The 22,240-nt window shown below is 38.0% G+C and overlaps 1 protein-coding gene across 4 annotated transcripts in view; it reads right to left on the minus strand.

Annotated features, from left to right (window-relative positions):
• Positions 1-22,240, minus strand: part of SLC4A4 (solute carrier family 4 member 4) — a 353,776-nt gene that overhangs the window by 110,653 nt on the left and 220,883 nt on the right. For all 4 annotated transcript variants that reach the window (XM_082653633.1, XM_082653632.1, XM_082653631.1 and 1 more), the window contains exons 8-9: positions 8,156-8,313; positions 1,401-1,488 (exon numbers count right to left, since the gene is read on the minus strand). In XM_082653633.1, coding sequence (XP_082509759.1) covers positions 1,401-1,488; positions 8,156-8,313 — 246 coding nt within the window. The remainder of the gene's footprint in view (positions 1-1,400; positions 1,489-8,155; positions 8,314-22,240) is intronic.

Here is a 22,240-nt window from a genome sequence, read left to right on the forward strand (position 1 = left end):
ACCAAGCAAACACCAATGGTCTGGGGGTTGTGGGGTTGAGGGGAGGGCAATACAAAGTGCCAGCATATCATCTGTAGTGGACACAATTGGCCACAGCCTTATTTTCTCTTGCTACTTCCCTTAGTAGAGGCTGGAAAGTCATCATTTTCCCAGCCTACCCTGACGATAAGGATGGGCAATTCTGACCCATGAGATTAAAAAAGAAGGGGGATGGGGGATAGCTTTTGAATACCTGTTAAAAGAGACAGACACAGCTAACACTTCCCTTCCTCCTTCCTCCTGCCTTGCATACAGATGACGTGACTGGAGTTGACGGTAGTAGCCATCTTAAGACCACAAAGCAAGAGCCTTGGCACTTGATTTTATCATTAAGCAGTTAAATTAAACCAACTCCAGCAACCACCTACCTCCAAATTTCCTCATATGTGAACAAAATAAAACCTAAATTGTTTAAGTCACAATAAGTCAAATTTTCTGTCATTTGCAGCCTAAAACATTTCTAATTGATACATCTTTGGAGGAATCATTTTTTTAAAGAAATCATAAATATGCAAAAATAAATGAAAGAACCCACTGAGATGCTTAGTTGCCTCAAGGGGAAAAAAACAGCATTGCTATTCATCAATGCTCTCAGATTAAGTAACCATCTGGTAATCACTATATAGAACTTGCCATAGCTAAATGCTCTATTCTCCACTTAACACACGGAGAAGCTAACATATCAAGCAATGAAGCAAAAACAAAACATTCGGGAAAATAGTAAGCTACAAAGATGCAAAAGCAGAAATTAGTGCTCCTATATTCTCATGGTATTTCTCCTCCTATGAGACCAGTTTGGAGTTTCGTCATGTCTACAATGTGTGTAATGACATTCAAGCTATTAGGAGAGTATGGTCATAATTCCAACGTACTAGATGCTCTGCAGTAACAGTTGCTAATGCATTTTAGTATATGTATCATTCCTTCCCACAAGATAAGAAAACCACAAAAACAGGTACTTTCTGATACCTAAGGGAAAAAATGCATTATCCATTTTATTATGCATTATTTTATAGAACCCATCATTTCTGAAACAACACAGTATATGGACACGAGTTTCCAGAATTAATATATTAAACACTTTAAGAGATTAAGTTAATACAGTGTCTTGAACCTTTTAAATAATATTTAACATAGCTCAGTTTAGAGGAAGAAAGGAAAATATGACTTATTCTAACATAAAATTTATTTTTTGAAAACTATCAAATGCAGATGTCAGCTCATTTGCATGAACGACTGTACCTCATGTTTTAAGAAGGTTGGTAACTACATAATTCTAACTGAATAAATTGTGACAGCCAACTCACAGTATGAAAACACAAGTAGGACATTCACAGATCACCATCTTCCCGATTCCCTACCTCATCAGACATCAAGGTGGCAATGGCTCTGCCAATCTCATGGTAGGACTTGGCTTTCCCCTTAGGACCTAAGAGAATGAACAAGAACCTAATGGAAGAGGAAAGAAGCAAAGGCTATAACACACATTTCATCAAACTCAACACACATAACACTGAGACACATTTACCCTAATTCATAAAACGGTTAGGTCTAGAATTCACCTTTAAAACAAAGGTAATATTCTTGCTAATATGAAAGATACTCTTTCACGCTGTTGTGAAACACAAACTGTTTTTCATTTATTTGGAAGCAAGGGAGAATTTAGCATGGAAACCTGAGAAGCTTCTTCACAGAGAAGGAAAGGTTCACTTTATGAGTCATTTAATCTTTCTTTTCTAAACTTTCTTCTCTCTCTCCCTTTCTTCTGACTCTCAGAATCTTTGGAGAAAACCCATTAAGCACAATAACGAGAAAGACTTAGTACATCTTCAGATTTCTCTGACGTTTCTTTACCCAATATGGATGATGACAAATGATCCTCTCCATATTTTTAAGAAATATTTCTACTCAGAAGTGGCTGGGAGTCAGCAAAAACCAAGTCTTCTACAAGTAAGCCACATGCTGACAGCCAAAGCAAAGAAAGAAAAATATGAGAGAAATTCAAAATAAAGCACCATGCACAGCTAAAATTCTTTCATGGGCGTCAACAAGTTTCTTTTCCAAACTTGTTTTCTGGATAATGCACAAAGCACTGTTCCATAGCAAGCAGGTCCTGAAACTCGCAATAATGAGCTTATCTCCACTTAAGTTCACCCCTTATCATGTTGGAAGGAATCCCTCACTGATCATAAGGGCAAAGATGCATGTCTCAACTGGGGAGCAGGAAACCCAGTAAGTAAATGAATTTAAAAACACAGACAAAAGGCAACACTAGATAAATCCCTTCCTTGCTTATTTATGATCATGTCTTACCTAACATGGAGATAATGAGGACAATAAAAATGATCATATCCTCTGTTTGCACAGCTTTTTAAAGCCTGTAAATCATTTCACATTCACACATCATTTAAACTCTTACTAGCCTCTGCAATAAGGACAGGTATCTTATTTCCATTTAATGGTGAAGAAACCTAGGTTCAAGGAAGTTATGGATGAGCCCAAAGACTGTCCCTAATAAATGACAGAGTAGATAGACAGGACTTCTTACCTCCTGTTTTTTTCAGCACACGGTTCTGCTTAATAATACCTGCCCAACCTATATACCAGAGTTGTGACTTCACAGAGAAAAGCTATCCAACTATGACTTCCATACGTCACTCTGGGGAAAGATGTTGTGGATACTTAGCTGAAGACAAGAAAACTTCGGTAAGATTTTATGGGACCAGGAATGGCTTAGGACTTTTCTTAGTAAAATTTTATTCTTTTACTAATTTAATCCTATATATCTCATTTTAAATAAGAAAGGACTGATAGCAAGCACTCTTCAAGGTATTAGGGTCTGTTCCCAAATGCCCTTGAATAGGTAGTTCCTTTTTTCATCATAAAATTCAATCCAAAGAGTGAAGAAAAAAAAAAACAAATTGAGAATGGAAGAAGGTAAATCTGAAAGTCTGAATACCCATATTTTATACCAGAATAACCATAAAACCATTCAGTATTTATTTGCTTAGAAACCAGTTCTGGAGTGGAGCGGTACACTCGCTTTCAAGTGTTATCACAGTAGAAGAAACAGCAAAAGCAATCAGCAGGTGCGAAAGTCTGTTCAAGTATGAAGGAAGTCATTATTAGAATTGGATTTTAGTTCTTCTAACTAGAACTTTTCTTCTTTTGAAGTTGGACCTAATTTATATACCACTACATACAGTATTATAAAGTGTTTTTTTATGGACAGTACAATGCATTTTTCTGAAGGGGCGGATCACTGATTTGAGTGCAACACCCCAAAAAAATATTTAACCACTACAGTAAAATATAAATCTCATTAAGAAACATCTACAGTGCTGGTCACATGTCCCAATCCTATTTACCTGTCTACCAAGGGCCAGCTGTCAGGCAGGACAATAAGCCCATAGTTTTAGGCAGAAGAAGGCAGATGTGGTGCAGTAAGAGAAAATACATAACACCTGGATGCTTTACTAAATACATTTTTAGATAACGGATTTCCTTTGCTCGTCATTTTTTATTATTTCAATGTATCTAAATACTAGTGTCTGAGTAATACGTAATATCTAAAACCTTTCCAGAACCACTCTCTACCTCTTCCTACCTCTCCCTAGTATCTCCATCATGATTATTTTACATTTAGAAATACACATTATAGAAATGCACATTTATCAACTGACACATAAATTAATGATCAGGTTGACTAAATGGCAACAAAGCCAAAATAGTGTCTTGTTAGAAAGTGAGGAAGATACTCTCAGTCATTAACAGTCCCCAAATAAAAACTTTGGCAGACAATGGGTAACTAGTCCAAGAACTGATAGAATAATGGATCCTCTAACTTAAATACTGTAAGATGAGGGCATACATTTTCTACGAGTTTTTACTCTGTTCTTTACTAAATAGTACCAAAGAATGAATGGCAGTAATAGACCAGTGGTGACCATAACGTTTATTATAGCAATAAACCCAGCATATGAGAGCTATAGTGTTTTACTAACCTAGATACAAAGGTACAATTCCCCTTTACTGGGTAATGTGATTTTTATTTAAAAAAATTATATATATATATATATATATATATACACACACACACACACACACACACTCTTATGTATTATTGTAAGTATATATATATAATATATTATATATCATATATATTATTGTATATAAAATATATTATAATTATTATATTATATAATATATATTATATATACTTATATTTTTTATATATATATATACTTTAATGGAAATCATCAAGTGCCAAATAGAAATAAAATATTACATATCAGTTAAAATTTTCACATTACTCCAGGCAGGAACCATTCAGTAAATCCATCTCCTTAAAATGATATAGAGAGGAAATCTGGGCATCTACAAGTAGCAGGAAACGTCACCTCTGGTCAAGAATTTCATCTGTAGGAAAGCAGACCCTTAAGAAGCCTCTAATTTGAACTGCGTTGTTGAAATGGGGATGAGAGATCTGGGAAAACTAACAACACAGAAAAACTCATCAAGTTCAAGTTCCCTCTGCCTGAAACATGTTCTCTCCTCTTTAACCCTCAAAGAAGCAAAAGCTGTTACAACTTTTATGATAGAAGTACCTCTTGCCAAACTCAGCTTTTATAATGTACTGAAAACTTCTTTCATGACTCAAGCTGTTTTTTGTCAAGGGACAGATGTTTTTTTTAAACAGAAGCTTTTTTTCTTTATTAACAAATTAGAGTAAACATCAAATTTGTGTGGCTGAAATGGCACAGCTCATGTTGATGGCTTGGGGGAAATAATTTATGTTGCTGAGTTGTTTTTATTCACTCAAAACTAGAAACAAGTCATAGTTAGAATTTTTAATAGTGCCTGGTTGTCTCGAGAATCTTCATGGGGCCCTTCTACTCTTATGCGCTCGCTTTTCCATATAACTAATTGTGCCTGGGGAGGATGTCTCTAGCATTCTCCACAACAAAAATCAGTACCAGATGATCTGTGTCCAGAACCACTGGGCTATACTCACATTCACAAAACAATTATAGGCAGAAACAGAGCATAATATCAGAAAAAGAGCCAGCCTTCCTAAACCACTCAATCTTTTCAGAGACGATGTGCACCCCCATCCTTCCTGACATATCACAGCTATTTCTAAAATAAACTCAGAATGTATCAGTCCTTTACTCCCTTCCTTCAAAACAATAGTGAATCAAATAACCCAGTGCTCATATTTAGTGGCTTTGGAAAATGTGGCTAAACTGTACCTTCCACAATAAATTCATGAGGACCGCAAGCCCACCGTAACCAACCATATTACAGCGAGCAACTGGAAGACTGTCACACAAGACAGAACTGAACTAGCAGGACCTCCGTCCCAATTCCTCTAATACAATTTTTTATAGTTTTGACAATAAGGCACAAATAACTGCTTTTAGGCAGATCGTTATTTATAACATAAAATATGTATTAACTTACAGTGATATAAAGGGGTAATAAGCATTCTAATTTTTTAGAGGGCTAGAGCTCCCTGAATAACTATTTGCCTTAGATGTGAAAATCAAGGTCAGAAAAGGACAAACTGATCAGGAACTTTGATTATTCTTCATGGGAAAACGCTCAAGTATTTTATTCCAATCCATTCTGGATATCTCCTTAGATTTTCCCTAAAAGCCTGCCCTTGGAGTCAGAAGTCTGCACTGGTAGTGAATCGTCCCTGTGCCTCCACCTCTCAACTATAAAATGGGAATTATGTTCATCTCCATGTGGCCCCTATATATGGCTGAGTGGCAGCCTCTATGGACAGGTGTAAGATGATAGCAAGCAAAGTATCTGCAAGATGCTAAGAAAATCATAAACGTATCCTAGCAAGTCACCAGAGATCAAAGGACAGAGTTTATTTGCTTTCACATGGATGGCAAGAAGGGCCCCTACGTGGAGAACATCCATCCAGTTGGTAGGAGTCCAGCTGCAAGCAGAAAGCTAAAACAGATCAAGCCAAGAGCAGAGTAGATAGAGAAACTTGTGGACTCTACACAAAAGGAGCAGCTACCACCACATTTCCTAAAAGATGCACGGTAGTAATGCTGTTTATGATAAATAGTAATAATTATAATAATAATAAGCCAAAGAGCCTAACATTCCTCCACCTTCAAAAGGAAAAATGACCGTTGTTACAAGTTGTGCACAGAAACAGACTTCTCGGGTCTCCCTGCAGGACAACAGGGTGGCATGCATGTTAAAGCACATGGCTGAGTGCAGAGGCATCCTTCACAATGACTACCACACTCCTTGTAGGATTTCCTTTATTGGATTTCACAGGATGCAGCCATTGTAAATGGCCCCATATTACTCATACACAAAAAAGCTAATGAGACTCCCTACTCAGTGATTACAGCTTGCCCTGGTTCAGAGGACAGCAAATGGATAAGACTACTTCCTGGAAAAATGTCAACACGCTAGGATATATTATTCAGATTGTTGCCCTGAAACAGCTTTATGACATTATTGAATTACATTCCCTTGAATTGCCTGGGCTCCTTTTTTCTATTCAAATGATGCTGGATTGTACCCCTAGACTAGTACCACCCTCCAGTACAGAAGAAAATGAACCAGACAGGAACAGAAGATTAGAGGGACACAAAAATAGTCCTGACTTGCTACTCAATGAACTTGTATTATTGTTAAACAAAAAGCCTTTTAAAATATTTTTTATTTGTAGCTTCTAGAGAAAAGTAATAATAAAAATGAAAAAGCAAGAGAAATTTAACACTTCTGGGTACACTTTTTTTTCTTTCAAGCTCCAGTAAAGTTAGTCCAAAGAGACAAAAATAAAACCATAGGGACACACAAGCTGGACTTCGGCCACGATCTGAGTCAGCTAGCTGTTCGCCAGGTGATTGCTCAGATAGAACTGCAAGGGTCTGCTGGAATGTTTTCAAGCAAAAAGCTAAGTTACAGAAAACACAAATCATGATAATCCCATTAACTGAATATGATCATCGCCTTTCCTCTGCTATTTGTCCAATGACTGCTTATATTATTCCTATATTGTAATATGACAAATATTATTCCTATTTTAGGTGTCTAAGAAATATAAAAATGGAGTAAAAATGCCTGTATGATAAGAATGGCCTGTAACCTATAAATTGGGAGGCCATAGGAAATGTTCTCCTAATTTGCCTCCTAAGTTGGCTCAGAACAAACCTCGACCCCCTTGTCTTGTTGGTTGATCACACTCATCATCTGAGGTCACTGAGCATTCACAGCCCTTCCTGCTCATGTGGGAAACCTAAAGAAAAGTCCCCTGGGACCCACAAGAGGCACCCTCCCAAAAAAAAAGGTCCTATTTATATGATAATTTTCTAATGTCAACCTGAAGATTATAAACTGCTCTTTAAACTCTTCTTAAGCACAAGTTTAAGTGAAGCATTAACTTCTATTGACCCATTGCACTTCGGAAGTCAAGCTTCCTAACTCCTCTACTGGGCTCAGTTACAGAAGGAAATAAAAGAGGATGACTTCTAAAGTATTGTGCAGGGTAATGAGTACATGATTGTAATAAGAGTAATATGCTTCCTCTTAAAACTTTATGAGTCATAACACATAACAGTAAAGTGTGCAAATGATTTTTACATATGTGTATATATAATATACATATAGACATGTCCATGTCTATATATATAATGTGCATATGCATGTATGTATGTACCCACTACCAATTCTCTAATAAAACAGAGAACAAATGAAAGCAACTCTGACCTTTGAATCATTCACCATCTATATGATCTTAGAGAAGTTACTTAAACTTTCAAACTCATTTTCTTCATCTATAAGATCCACATACCTATAGTTTATACTTTAAAAAAATCATTATGAGGATTAAATAGACTAATCCATAAGAAACTCTTCTGTAGCCCAATGAATTATTATAATTGTTATTATTATTACTACTGTACAAGTGCCAAGTAATCTGATAGCATGAAAATCAGACTGAACCATTATTTCGGGTTAAACCTTTCCAATATGCTTGCTTTGGATGTACCCTCATCCTCTTGGTTCTCTAGCCTGAGGGAGAGAAGCTGTCCCTATCACCACATTGTGGACCCCGGCGGGTCAGGGAGCAGCTTACCTTGTGGGCACAGGGACCTCAGTCAGGGCACCCAGCATGACGGCCTGCTGCAGCCGAACAAAGGCAATGAAAGGAGAATCTAAGAAGTTGACCTCGCCAACAAGCACGTTGGAGGCTTCGGCATCACGTGGCAGTTTTTTCATGAACTTATTCTTCAGCTGCACAGGAAGAGCCAAGAAAACACAACTTATTTCCAGAAAAGGGAACTCAAAGAATTTCCTTTATATGAGTCTACACGCAACAAGCAAGCCCTGGCTAGCTATTCTTCTATTATGTTTAACCATTCTATCATAATAAACATTTCTCTGTACTTTGAATTCAAAAACATTGAGAGTAGAGTCACATGGTTTACATGAGGGTATAGTCACATGGTTTACATTGTTTTAACAATATTTACATATATATCAATTCATTTACTTATTCACTCAATAAATGAGTTGAGAGTCTCCTATGAGCCAGGAACTGATCTAAGCCTTAGGGATAAGGGATGCGTCAACTAATTACATGTCCTCCTTGAGCTCATATTCCAGCAGGGGAGAAGTAAAGTATGATTTAAAGTAGTGATAAGTGCTGAGAAGGAAAAATAAAACACGTAAGCGGGTACTGCTTTAGGCAGGGAGGTCAGGGAAGGCCTCTGAAGAAATACATTTGACATTGGAGAGAGGGGACAAGCCAAGCAAAGATCTGGGCAAAGAACACTGTAGGCAAAGAGAGCAGCAAGTGCAAAGCCTCTGAGACAGGCAAGAGCTTGGCAGTTAGGGGAACAGTAAGTAGGTAAGTGTGGTGGGAGCTGCAGGAGAAAAGGAGAGGAAAGGGAAGCAAATGAAGTTGCAGAGGTTAGGGGGGACTAGGTGGTAAAGGAAATGAAGGCCACAGAAAGAAGTTTTGGATGTCTTAGACGGAACACACCTACTAAAAGTCCAAGTGGAAACGTGGAGTAGAAAGACATCAATTCAGGAGATACCACCATGTAAGAAGTATTTAAGACCATGGGGTAGGATGACACAACCTCGGGTGTGAGTGTAGAGAAGAGGGAGAAGATCTAAACGCCGGGCTACTCTACCTTTTATAGGAACGGGAGGGGATATCAGCAGAAGACATTGAAAAAGAGCAGCCAGTGAGGTAGGGAGAGAACCAGGACTTCATCAACTGTCAGGTGAAGAAAGGGCTCAATAAGGAAAGGGTATCAGCTGCTGAGTCAAAGCCTGCTGGAAGTTCAAATAAGATGAGAACTAAGAAGGAACCAATGAATCTGGCAAGGTGGAAGGGCTGGGTGATCCTGACAAGAGCTGTTACAGTGGACACCAGGCTACCCAGTAAAGAATGAGAGGTGAAGAAGTAGAGACAGGGAATGGAGAGAATTATTTTGAGAAATGTTGCTGCCAAGAAAAGCCAAGAATTAAGGAGGTAGGTGAAGGCATAAAACAGGGGATTTTTTAAACGGGAAATATGCTAACACTTTGGAGTGTGCATGAGGATGATCTAGTAGAGACAGATTATTGCTATAGGAGAGAGGGGATAAATGCAAAAGCAGCTCAAGCAACCGTGAACTACTGAGATGACGTCCACAGCACAGGTAGAGGGATTAACTTCAGGTGGAACACAGAGAGCTCATCAATCCCAGCTAGGGAAGGCAGAGTACAGATGGGGGTGATCTGGCAAGTTTGTGGGGTGAAGATGAGGGCTTCTGAGAACTTACATTTTTGCAGTGAAATATGAGTGATCTGATGGTGAGGAGGAGGTGGGATGTACATGGGAGCTTGAGGAGAAAGGTAAAGGGGTAAAGTGGTTTTCTTGGAGAGTAAACGTTGCTTAACAGTCACTTTGAAAAGTTATATTGTAGCTGTTATACATTCCTTTCCCCTCCTCCCCAGCTCCCACTTAGAGTAGGATTGTTCAAGCACCCTTCAGCAAGTGGGAAACATCTCCCAAAAGCTCAAGGAGAACATCTCAACAATCATAAAAGGATGGAGATAAGAATTTTGCAGGACCTTATGAAACACACAGACTTCTAGGATACACTTATCATCAATATGAATGTCTCTCCCCTCAAGTCAAAAAGTTAACAGTGAACTTTTTTTGCCATGGATTATTGCTGATATGGGAAGTGGGAGACATGGTCCAATTTTCCCCAGTAATGAAAAATTATAGTAACATTTAATTTTCAATTTCCATTTAAAGAGTTCTTAATTAGGGAAAATAAGCGCCATGACAGTTAATTCCCCCAAACTATCACCCTCAGTAGCATTTTTATGAGATTCTTTCATTTGGTACTTCATACAAGAAGAAAGCTGTGAGTCAAAAAAAAAAAAAAAAAAAAAAAGGAAGTTGGGGTTAATAATTTAGTGGAAACCAAAAAGAAAAATAAAGCAAAGGCAAGATATATATTTTTAGATGTCAGAAACATGACTACTTCTAGCAGTAAAAGCCTTTTCCAAAGTTTACACCATTAATCCTTCAAAAAATACTAATATTTCAAAAAAATCTGTTTACGTTCTACAGATATGAAAAGAGCAGCCACGGGAATGGTCTAAAAACATCAAATTGCCAGAATTATTATTATAGCCTAAGAAAGTTACAGTAATGAATTGTTCTCTGTAACACAGAGTAGAGTGTGGGGTACAGTCAAGTGACACAAACGCATAACAAACTATCACTGCAAGAGTAACCTTCTTCCACCTCTTTCCGGAGAGAGCTCCCATTACCAACACAGTGCAAGAAGCTCTATAATAATCCAATTCTCTCCAGCACTCTTTGCTCTAGTTAGGCAAGCAATCTGATCATAATCTCCTTCTGTTTTATGTACTTAGACTCCCATACTTAGGATCAAAAACTGTCCTTTCCTCATTTCTACCTTTTCTAAACCTTCAGAACTCAGAACAAGCCTTTCTACTACTTCAGTGCTCCTCCTTGGCAATTCCAGGAGCATTCATTTCTGAATCACACGTTTGCCGAAGGTGAAGTCTTTCTCCTGAGCTTCCTGAGGGTTAGGACAGTTTCTTCCCCGTGGTACTAAACACTTACTTTGCACATAATTCAGCTGTAATAAATATTTTGAATGGCAGGAATGAACTCTGTAGCACTAAAAATCAGACCACAAGACCATCAAATGCCCAGGAAAGTTAGAGAGGTTTTAGAGGCTCATTCTAGACCATACTAACTATGTCTGGATCTTCTATCACTAAGCAACTACCTGACCCACAACACACAGAGAATATTCCACAGTCAACTATTTTCTTCCACAAAACGCTTTACTAGGACTATGGTACCTTTACTGAGATGACTGTACCATCTTGGAAAATCAGAAGTATATTTTTACAGCTAAAGGAACTGTATTCTATGTGCTCTGAAGAGAACTAGTTATAAAGATATGTTCCTTTAGATCAGCATACCTCAAACTGTGTTTGTGGAATACTAGTGTTCTTGGACAAACTAATAGCTATTCTAAAACAGAAACGTGTGGCACCTGAGGCGCCCCAGAACTTAGTCCTTTGATGGCTCTTTTCTTTCTACACACACTCCCTGGGTGATCTCAATCAAGTCCCATGCCTTCAAATACCATCTACATACTGATGACTCACAAATTTATATCTTCAGCCAGGACCTCTTCCCTGAACTCCAGTCCTATAACATCTCTACTTGGATGTCTAATAAGCATTGCAAAGTTCACAAATCCAAAACTAAGCCCCCTAAGAGTCCCCTCAAACTAGCTCTTCCTGGAGTCTTCCTCATCTGGTTAATGGCAGCTCCATTCTTCCACTCCTCAGGCCCAAACCTTGCTGTCATCCCAATATCTCCTCCTCTCATACCCCATGTCCATCTTATCAGCAAATCCTGTTGGATTTATATTCAACGTATATCCAGAATCCAACCATTTCTCACCATCTTCACTGCCACCACCCTGGTCCACATTACGAGCATCTCTCTCCTGGGTTATGGCATTGGTCTCCCGGCTGGATTATCTACTTCTGCCCTTGCCCCCCAGTCAGTTCTCCAAAGCAGCCAGAGCAATCGAATCAGGAGTCAGATAAAACCCTCTGTTGGCCCCATTTCACTGAGAGGCAAGACAATATCTTTATGACAAGCTGCAACCCCAGCATCATCTGGCTCCCCGTCAGTTCCCTGACCTCCTTTCCTACTATCTTTTCCCAGTCTTCTCCTGACCCCCCACTCTAGCCTCCAAGTCCTCCCTAAAACTCGCCAGGCACACTCTTACCTCAGGGCCTTTACACCTGCTGTTGCTTCTGAATGGAATGTCTGCAGGGCTTCCTCCCTCATTTCCTTCAGATCTTTACTTAAGTCACTTCCTCATCAGTCAGAATTTCCCTGGCCACATTAGTTAAAATTTCAACCTCCCTCTCCCCACAGATTCTTCTTGCTCCTCCTTCCTGCCTCATTTTTTAGTTCTTTGTATTTATTATAGTCAAGCATGTGCATGTTTTCCTTATCTTCTTTATTATCTCCCCACTAGACTACCCACTAGAATGTAGGCTCCCTAATAGTAGGAATATACATTTCTTTTGTTCAGTGTTGTATTCCTAATGCTTAGGAGAAAAGCTGAATAAATATTTGTTGAATGAATGAATGATGGTTATTATTTCTGCTCTTCACAATAAGCTTTTCTAATGCTTCTTTTAAAGTAGTAGGTACTGGGCATCCCACCACTAGCCAAGCCATCTAAGTGGACAAAAGGCCTAGATATGGCCTATCTTAGTAAACAGTGATTGGTAACAGTGTTACCATTCACACAGGGACCAAAACATTTTGGAAAATTAATACTCAAATGTGTAAAAACCAATATTTCCCTTTCACCTGAGGTTGTTCCCCTCTTTGTTGAAAGGGCCTTTCACAGTACTGTCCACACTAGGAGAGAATGAGGTCAATACCCAAAATGAAACACAAAATCAGGAGAGAAAAATGGATGAAAAGAGAGACTGCTGAGTCCCCAGCCCAGGCCCTGAGGTCCTGCAGCTTCTCCATTCTGTGAACTCAACAAGAATTCTCATTAGTTATATAAGCCAGAAAATTCCATTTAGGGTTTATATTAATTTGAGGTGATTTCTGTCTACTTAAGTCCAGACCCTTCAAAAAAGTTTATTTGTCAAATAAATTTGAGGAATACCATGTTAAATAGAATTAAATAAGTTTCTATACTATACACTCTCTTAGAGTTTTGAATATGCCTATATGCCTAGGAATGCTTTATCTCCCACTAGGAGATAAATAAGGCACATTTTGACATGAGAACAGATTTTAAAATGCTGTTTGAGACAGAAATTTTCTCATCTCCCATTTAATCCTACTCTCAGCTCCATTTAATTCTCTTCAAATTTAATGGGTGCCTCCAAGGTACAAGGCCTGATAGTGGGCACTGCAGAGAACAGACAGACCCTACTCTCCTGAAGTTTATAGTCCAACAAAGAGAAGCAACTATAGAAATAGCTCTAATGAAAGAAGAAACATGAAGCAATACGAAAGGTATATTGTTCAACGGACGTCACAAAACATAGCAATCACACCCGGCAACAGAGTTCAAGGAAGGCTCTTCTCTGGATCAAGGTTTAAAGATCCCTCTCATAAAGGTGGGCTCATCAAATACTGATTCATACGGGTTCTCTTTTCCAAGTACCTCAATAATATCTGATAAAGGAAGAACTAATGACTGAAGTATAAAAACCATTTCTGGGCTTACACAATAAAATGTGAACAATAATAAAGTGCTAACAAAAAAAGCCTGTCAGGGCTTCCCTGGTGGCGCGGTGGTTGAGGGTCCACCTGCCGACGCAGGGGATATGGGTTCGTGCCCCAGTCCGGGAAGATCCCACATGCCGCGGAGCGGCTGGGCCCGTGAGCCACAGCCGCTGGGCCTGCGCGTCTGAAGCCTGTGCTCCGCAGCGGGAGAGGCCACAACAGTGAGAGGCCCATGTACCGCAAAAAAAAAAAAAACAACAAAAAACAACCTGGCAACATTACACAGAATGGTGAAGAATAACCATTCTTTTATTGGTTATAAAAGATAATGAAAAGATAATGAAAGATAATGAAAATAAGAACAGACTTTAAGGCTTTCAAATCAGGTTGAAGATCACCCAATAAATTCATCTGGATTGAATTCCAATGATAAAGTTTGACATTCTTTTCTTATGAATCATTAGCTGATTCTCCAAGGGATACCCAGCCTGGATTTTATGCAGGGCCAACTATGAGAACACACACGGTGGAAAAAAATTCCTTTAGGCAAACTTGATTCCAAAGAAATGGATTTCAAAGGGCTGCCATGTGGAGGTACAATTGGTAAAAAGATACTTTGACTAGCTCAGCGATTTGGGGACACTTTTTTGTCTTTACCAGGTAACATCACCAACTCTGTGAATCCAGGGGTGTACATTTCAGGTTCCTTTTATATTAGCCTGTATTCTTTCTTCCAAAGTAAGGTCTTGCTACAATTACTCAGAAGTATACGGCTTGCCCTCTGCCGTAAATATTTACTCTTAGAATTTCTTAACCTTCCTTACTTTCTGACCAGTTTTCTAACAACCCAGTGATCAGAGTACTAGCATATCAAGAAACTAGAAATTATGAAGGGATAAAGCAGAACAAGTAGACTGATTATAACAGAGATAGCTTACTTGGGATGACCACCCATGTGATGATGGGAAAGTTACTCATACACAAGCAATATGCATCACATATAGCTAATTGAAAAAAATCAATCTTCCATATTCCACTCAGGTCTTAGATTCTCCTGCCCTTTCCTATAAAAACAGTTTGTATTACAATTTTAGGTTTTCTATATGGGACCTGTCACAATGTAACTGTAATCAATCTTGATTGACTGGGATACCATTATGGCGTCCTTGCCTTCTTGCCATCATCCTCAGACCTGCAGCATCACCTGGTAAGTAGGTCCAGGCTATCCTATTATTCCTCAGTCACTAGGCAAGTACCTAAACCCTACCTCTTTTTCTTTGCCATTATTAGCACATGTTAAAATAAGTGTAATCAAGTGTCGTTTATAACCAGGAGTACTCATGATTTGTCATTTGAGTCTGATTTATTAGAACAGCCTATAGGCTGTTCAATGCCCTTACTACAAGTGTTGTTTCAAAAACCATTTAAATTTGAGTACACTTTTTCATTATTTTTCCAAAGCTTACATCTACCCCCATTCCATACATTCTCTTTTCCTCTCCAGAAGAATGATTTTAATCTTCTAATCTGTGCTTATTCTCAATTCACCCTGCCTAATGCCTCATGTCAACAGGCTAACAACCACCTGCTTTCCTGAGCAAAGAGCTTATTCCCGGCCTCCTTATTGGTGTTCTTTTCTCTCTTATTTTCTTCTTCTTAGCTTATTTTCTCTTTTTCCTGCTGATTTCCTCCTTTCCATTCTCTTTGAAAATTTCCAGCTCTTATTGTTTCCCAAACAAACTCATCTGGTAATCTCAAAATCATTCTAGGTCACCCTAGTACCATGTCCTTCCAGTGCAAAGGTATCTGCATTAGTGGTAAAATAGGGTCACCATAATTATCAGTTTAGTGATACATATGACAGCCTCAGTTTACACCACTGTCCTGGTGTAATTATTAATATTACCTTCTTTCATTCTCAAAAGTGTTTTGGGCTAAGGAAAAAAGTTATATGATCACTCTACATTTTAATCTCACTGAGGTTGACTCCTGAGCAGTGTCTAAGATATGGCATTGGAAAATAATTATATGCTATGAAAACTTAAGATTCAAGGAACTCAAAAGTATGAGGGATTGCCTGGATCAAACAGCATCTTAGTGAATTATGCTCTCTGAGTATGAATTTATTCATCTACTATATGCTAACAATATTAACTGTTAAGATAGGAAGAGAAGTGTTCTCTCACTCACCATAAGTGAAATGATTCTTCCTCTGCCCACTGCCCTTTTCTACACCTTGGGAAAAGTGGCCAATATGATGAATAAAGTTTGACAAATTCACTGGGATTTTTCCTAATGAAAGGGTTGCAATGCCTTGAAGACAAGAAGCAAGCTATTTTCTCTTCCAGCAAGACAAATGAATGGATAAAAGAGACTTTACTTCCTAATCCACATGGCTGGTTAAATAAGAAGATTCAGAGTCAGTTTCCTATGCTCAATTATAACTCCATCATAACTCATGTTTCCTAAGTCTGTCAATCCCAGAATTTAGATTCTGCATGGGTGGTTTTAGACACGGAGGTGTATATTTGGTAAACTAGAAATTTCCAACCTAAATAATGTTTCTGAGAGACTTCAGTTCCAGTTATTGTAAATTAGCTTCCATCACACCAACCCTTCCAGTAAGAAAAACTGAAAAGCTGGATTTCTATAAGCTGTTTAAAGGAATCAGAAAGTTACTATGACATTAAAAACCTAAGGAGCCAATGTCCCTGAAGAAGGAAACTGCATAAAGGTGAGGCTAAATTCAGCTCACCTTTTTCTTCTAAAGGCATTTGATGATTCCTAAGTAGCTGAAGAGATTCAAAAATTGAACAGAGCCTTCAGCAGTCTCAAAGTGATGGGCAAACATGCCAGGCATTCAGTTGGGATCCCTAAAGGACAAGACTAAAGGCAAAAGGGCAAACTAGTAATAAACCAACCCACATAAAGACTGAAACCTAGCTTCCAATCAGCTCAATTCCAGACTAAATATTAAGTTGGCCTGCCCCCAGCCTAAATGCCAGCCAAAAGCAAAAGAAATAATCTCTGAAGAAAAATAACATTATCATGTTATCAAATATCAAACAGAATATCAAATTAGCTCTACTATATATATAATATATATATTATATATATATATAAAATATATACATAATATCTGACATTCAATCAGAAATTGCTAGGCATACTAGTAGACAAGATCAATTGACTAGACCCCAAGAGAAAAAAAATAGAAATTAGAAACAAATTTAAAGGAGCTACATATTATAGTTATCAGAGATAGACTTTGAAATAATCATAGTTTTAAAACACTGATGAGATGGAGACTTTCAGAAGAATCCATTTAAAAAACAAACCAGCTGTCCTAGAGATTAAAACATGTATCGATGACTGGTTAAAGTCAGTATTATTCATAATTTGAAAATAGGATGTATCAAAATTTGTGGAATGCAGCTAAACAAGTGCATGGAGTAAAATTCATAGCCTAAGTGCAAACATTTCCAAAGAAGAAAAGCTAAAGTTTGATGATCTAAATACTATATATCTCAAGGAATAAGTATAAAACAGCAAATGAACTCAAAGAAGGTAATAATAAAAATAAGAGAAGAAATCATGACATTAAAAAACCAAATGTGCTATGCTGATCATGTGTCCATATTGTAAAAAATTATCAAGTAGATTTTATCACAAATATGTTTCACTTTAATAAAACAATTATACTACAATGGGTGTCTTAATAAACAAACGGTTATTTCGTTCCAATTCTGCTTACATGTAGTGCTCCCTTGGCAGGAAATCTTTAAAGGAAGTCAAGGATGGTGAAAAACTAAATATTCCAAAGTCCTACCTCATACGTCAAAGGCTTTTGTAAAGATTAGAAGAGATAAGAGGTAAAATGCCTAGCAAGATACAAAAACATGTGGGGCTCACTCCTCCCCCACCTTCTTTTTAGTTTCTCCAACATGGAAAATAAACCTTTCTACTGCCTTCTTTCTTCCTACCATGCATATCCAGGAGACCACCTGATTGTGCTATGTCGGAGGTGACATATTCCTGCCTTTACCTTCCAATGGTATACAAACCCTAATCTCTCACTACTCAACATAAATGTAATATAACCTAACCCAGTATACTTCTCTCAGGTTAAAATTAGCCTCCAACAGTGGTGGGAAGAAATAGCAGTCCATCAAAAGCAGCCTTGTGAAAACTAACCCTTGGGATAATTTTGAAATAGATTTGACCTACCAAGAACTATGTGTATATATTTGGAACAGACCTACCATCTCAAATGCTGGGGGTCCTAGAGTCTGATAGGTGGAGACCAGTGTGCATTGTCTCCATTTGACCTCTATGGTTAACTGAAGACTGTCCCTATCGTCCACCCTCCCCCAAGTTTCCAGCAGCCCTCTCATCCCACATCCAAGGAAGAAGAGGACTGATCTGAACTAATCAAATTCTAAAAGTCAATTCGTTTACACTAGCTTTTCTCAGGTACTAGGAATATAGTTCTTTTCACTGAAATCTCTGTTCTAGCCTTTCTTTGTAGTAGGGGGTTCTCAGTGCAAAGAGCAGGCCTACTCTTGAGTTCCTAGTACAAGGGGTCTCTTTTGCTTCTAGGCTCTTCACAGCTACCAAGATGAGGCAGAAGGCTCTGCCTAGGTCACCAGGGTTCTGCTATGGGGTTTGCCGTCAAAGCCTCAGTCAGTAAGAAAGAGATCCTTGGCCTTTGATGCTCTGTGTACATATTTCCTGGCATGATCTTCTCGGGAGTGTTGGGCTGAGAGCAGGTTTGGGTGTTCCTAAGTAGCCTAGACAAATACCATCTGAAACACACCCCAGCATTCCATTCCTAAATCTCACTTCTTTACTGTAAATTGTGTGGTTGCCCAACAAGGAAACGTCAGAACAAGGAAAAAGATAGAAATTGCTGTTTTATAAGCTTAATCGGGTATTGCTTTTTATTTTAAGAATATGCAAGAAAAATTATCTCAAAACTTTCCTGTTAAATAAAGACAGTCTTTACTCATCCAGTAAGCAAATTTGTGGGATAGGACTTATTTGGTGTGATAGAGAGAACTGCCGGAATAATTACTTTAAACGTTTTTTGTATTGTCTTTATTGACTGACCTTTAGGTTACCTTCAAGCTGTAATTTAGAAGAATATTTTCACTGGTTAAATTTAAAAACCATCAGCCCAATGTCTAAGAGGCTAAAAAGAGGAGCTATTGCTTGATTGCCTAAAGAATCCAAAATTTAGACAATCACTTAAGAACTTCTACGATATGGTCTGAGATTTCTAGAGTGTATAAAATATGAAAGAGGGCAAAGTCATTAAATAAGACAGAATGCCAAAAGGTTCTGTGGCTACGTGGTTTTACTTTCTGAACACTATTCTACTTTCACTTATTCCATTTTTTAAAATACAAAATGAAAACAGTCCCCTGAGGGTGATAATTTGATTTCCTAATTTTTCCTTCCAAATATAGACATCTCACCACCATTAATGCAAATGATTCTGCAAAGCAGCACATTTACAAATGGCTATTAAACTAAATATAACATTAAGCACAATCCATCAGTTCTGATTTCCTAAATAGGATGAAATTTCAAGTGCTGACCTAGTTTTTCAAAATCAACTTGTCAAAATCTCTAGTCACATTTTTTTGTCTTACATCCCTAAAAAATATCAATATGTTTATAGCTATTTACAGTGTTTAAAACATTTTCACATTTACTGTGTTACTTGAATTCTTACAGAAAGTTTACAAGAAACGTACTATTTAACCATTTTACAGATGAGGGAAACAAAAGTTCAAACAGTTTAAAGGACTTCAATGAAATTCATACAGCTAAATGGCCAAGCCAGAATGTGAATTCCATCCACTTCACTACACTGTGAAACCCTTACATTTCTGATGCATATATTTTACTACCTGAAGTTTACAAGATATTGTCCTGAAACTTCTAAACCTTTTACATAGCAAACCAATGTTAAGCATCTGCAATGGTTTAGGTGCTGTACAGATATCCTTTAAAAATTTTAGGAAGCACATTTTAAAGTATTCAACAGGATTTAATTACATAAAATAAAATGAGTCACAGAGAGAGAGAGGGAAAGCAGAAAATCCATATAAAAAATAGCACTTTAAAAAGTATTTAAAGAAAATCAAGAACCTGCAAATTTTAGGTGCTAACTGAGTTGGGTAACGTTTTTAAAAGTTCTTTTTCCTCTTTCATTGTTGTGTGATGAACTCCACCATACATAAAGGCAGGTCAGGGAAGGAAACTCGAAATAATCATTAATCTATCTGGTGGGAAATGCCCTCTACCCAGATGTCCCCTTAGATGCTAACTACAACCCTATGCCTCCAAACTCTAGCCAAGCCTGACCTGGACTGCCCCAACCTTCCCTGACTTTGTTCACAGGACCCTCACCTTCCCTCTGAGGTTACAGACTTATCACAATGCACTGACTGACTGGCTTGGTTGTGACTCTTCTTAGATGATAAGTACCTTTTAAAAAGGGTTCTAAAGTACCCTATGAAAAGAAACTACATATTATTCAACTTTGTTTCCCCAAAGCCTTATAAAGGCACCACCTTGTAGGAAATGTTCACTACATGTTTCTTAAATGCCTGGAATCCATGTGATCATGCCTGTGTTGTGGCATCTTTACATTCTGCACAGATAAAAGCAAGGATACTGAAGGCTCCAAGAAAAGTGCTCCATTTGGTGGAAGCAAACTTAAGAAAGGTCTCTGGTGGGAAGCAAAAAGTCTTTATCGATTCCAAAATTTATGAGCATAGGTCAATGAAAAATAACTTTTATTTTTGGGCTGCATGGTAGCTACCATTCATTGTGGCTTTTTTTTTTAAAATCCCTGCCGAAGTTCCGTAAAGACCTACCTTCTCCAGGATTTATCAGTGAGATTTTGAAAGGGAGTCCTGCTTTTGGAGAATTACTGCATGTTGCAACCCTTCCTAATTTAAGATTTCAAATCTCTGATTAGTAAAACTGCACTTTAAAGGCATTGTTGTTACCAAGAGGCACAAAGGTCTCCAATAATAAGTTCAAATTATTAGTAGTAATACTAACGATTACTAACACTTTTTAATCAACAGGCACTAGACCAGGAACTTTGCATGCGTTATTTTATTAAATTCTCATCACTTTTCTACAAGCAGTTACTGTTGTCATTGTTTACACCAGAGGAAATGAGATTTAGAGATTACACAGCTTGACTAAGATCAAGAAACTCGGAAAGGCAGAGAGAGGATTCAAAGCAAAGTCTGTCTGTTTGCAGACCCCAAGCTTCACCACACTAAACTTGGAGATTATACAGACTGCCAATAAACACATGAAAAGATGCTCAACATCACTAATCATTAGAGAAATGCAAATCAAAACTACAATGAGGTATCATCTCACACCAGTCAGAATGGCCATCATCAAAAAATCTACAAACAATAAATGCTGCAGAGGGTGGGGAGAAAAGGGAACCCTCTTGCACTGTTGGTGGGAATGTAAATTGATACAGCCACTATGGAGAAGAATATGGAGGTTCCTTAAAAAACTAAAAATAGAACTACCATATGACCCAGCAATCCCACTCCTGGGCATATACCCTGAGAAAACCATAATTCAAAAAGAGTCACGTACCACAATGTTCACTGCAGCTCTATTTACAATAGCCAGGACATGGAAGCAACCTAAGTGTCCATCAACAGATGAATGGATAAAGAAGATGTGGCACATATATACAATGGAATATTACTCAGCCATAAAAAGGAATGAAACTGAGTTATGTGTAATGAGGTGGATGGACCTAGAGACTGTCATTCAGAGTGAAGTAAGTCAGAAAGAGAAAAATAAATACCATATGCCAACACATCTATATGGGATCTAAAAAAAAAAAAAAGGTTCTGAAGAACCTAGGGGCAGGACAGAAATAAAGATGCAGACATAGAGAATGGGCTTGAGGACACGGGGAGGGGTAAGGGTAAGCTGGGATGAAATTAAAGAGTAGCATTGACATATATACACTACCAAATGTAAAATAGATAGCTAGTGGGAAGCAGCGGCACAGCACAGGGAAATCAGCTCGGTGCTTTGTGACCACCTAAAGGGGTGGGATAGGGAGGGTGGGAAGGAGATGCAAGAGGGAGGGGATATGGGGATATATGTTTATGTATAGCTGATTCACTCTGTTATAAAGCAGAAACTAACACACCATTATAAAGCAGTTATACTCCAAACAAAGATGTTAAAAAAATTTAAAAATTAAAAAAATAAAATAAATTAAAATCCCTCGTTTCTCTTTGATTGACGGTTCTAGCCCACAAGATAGTTATCTTGTCTTTCACTGAACTGCTGCAGTTTATTGTCAGCACCACACAGTTTATCTGGTCTCTC

The sequence above is a fragment of the Grampus griseus genome (genome assembly GCF_964374135.1).
Source record: "Grampus griseus genome assembly, chromosome: 4".
NCBI lineage: Eukaryota > Metazoa > Chordata > Mammalia > Artiodactyla > Delphinidae > Grampus > Grampus griseus.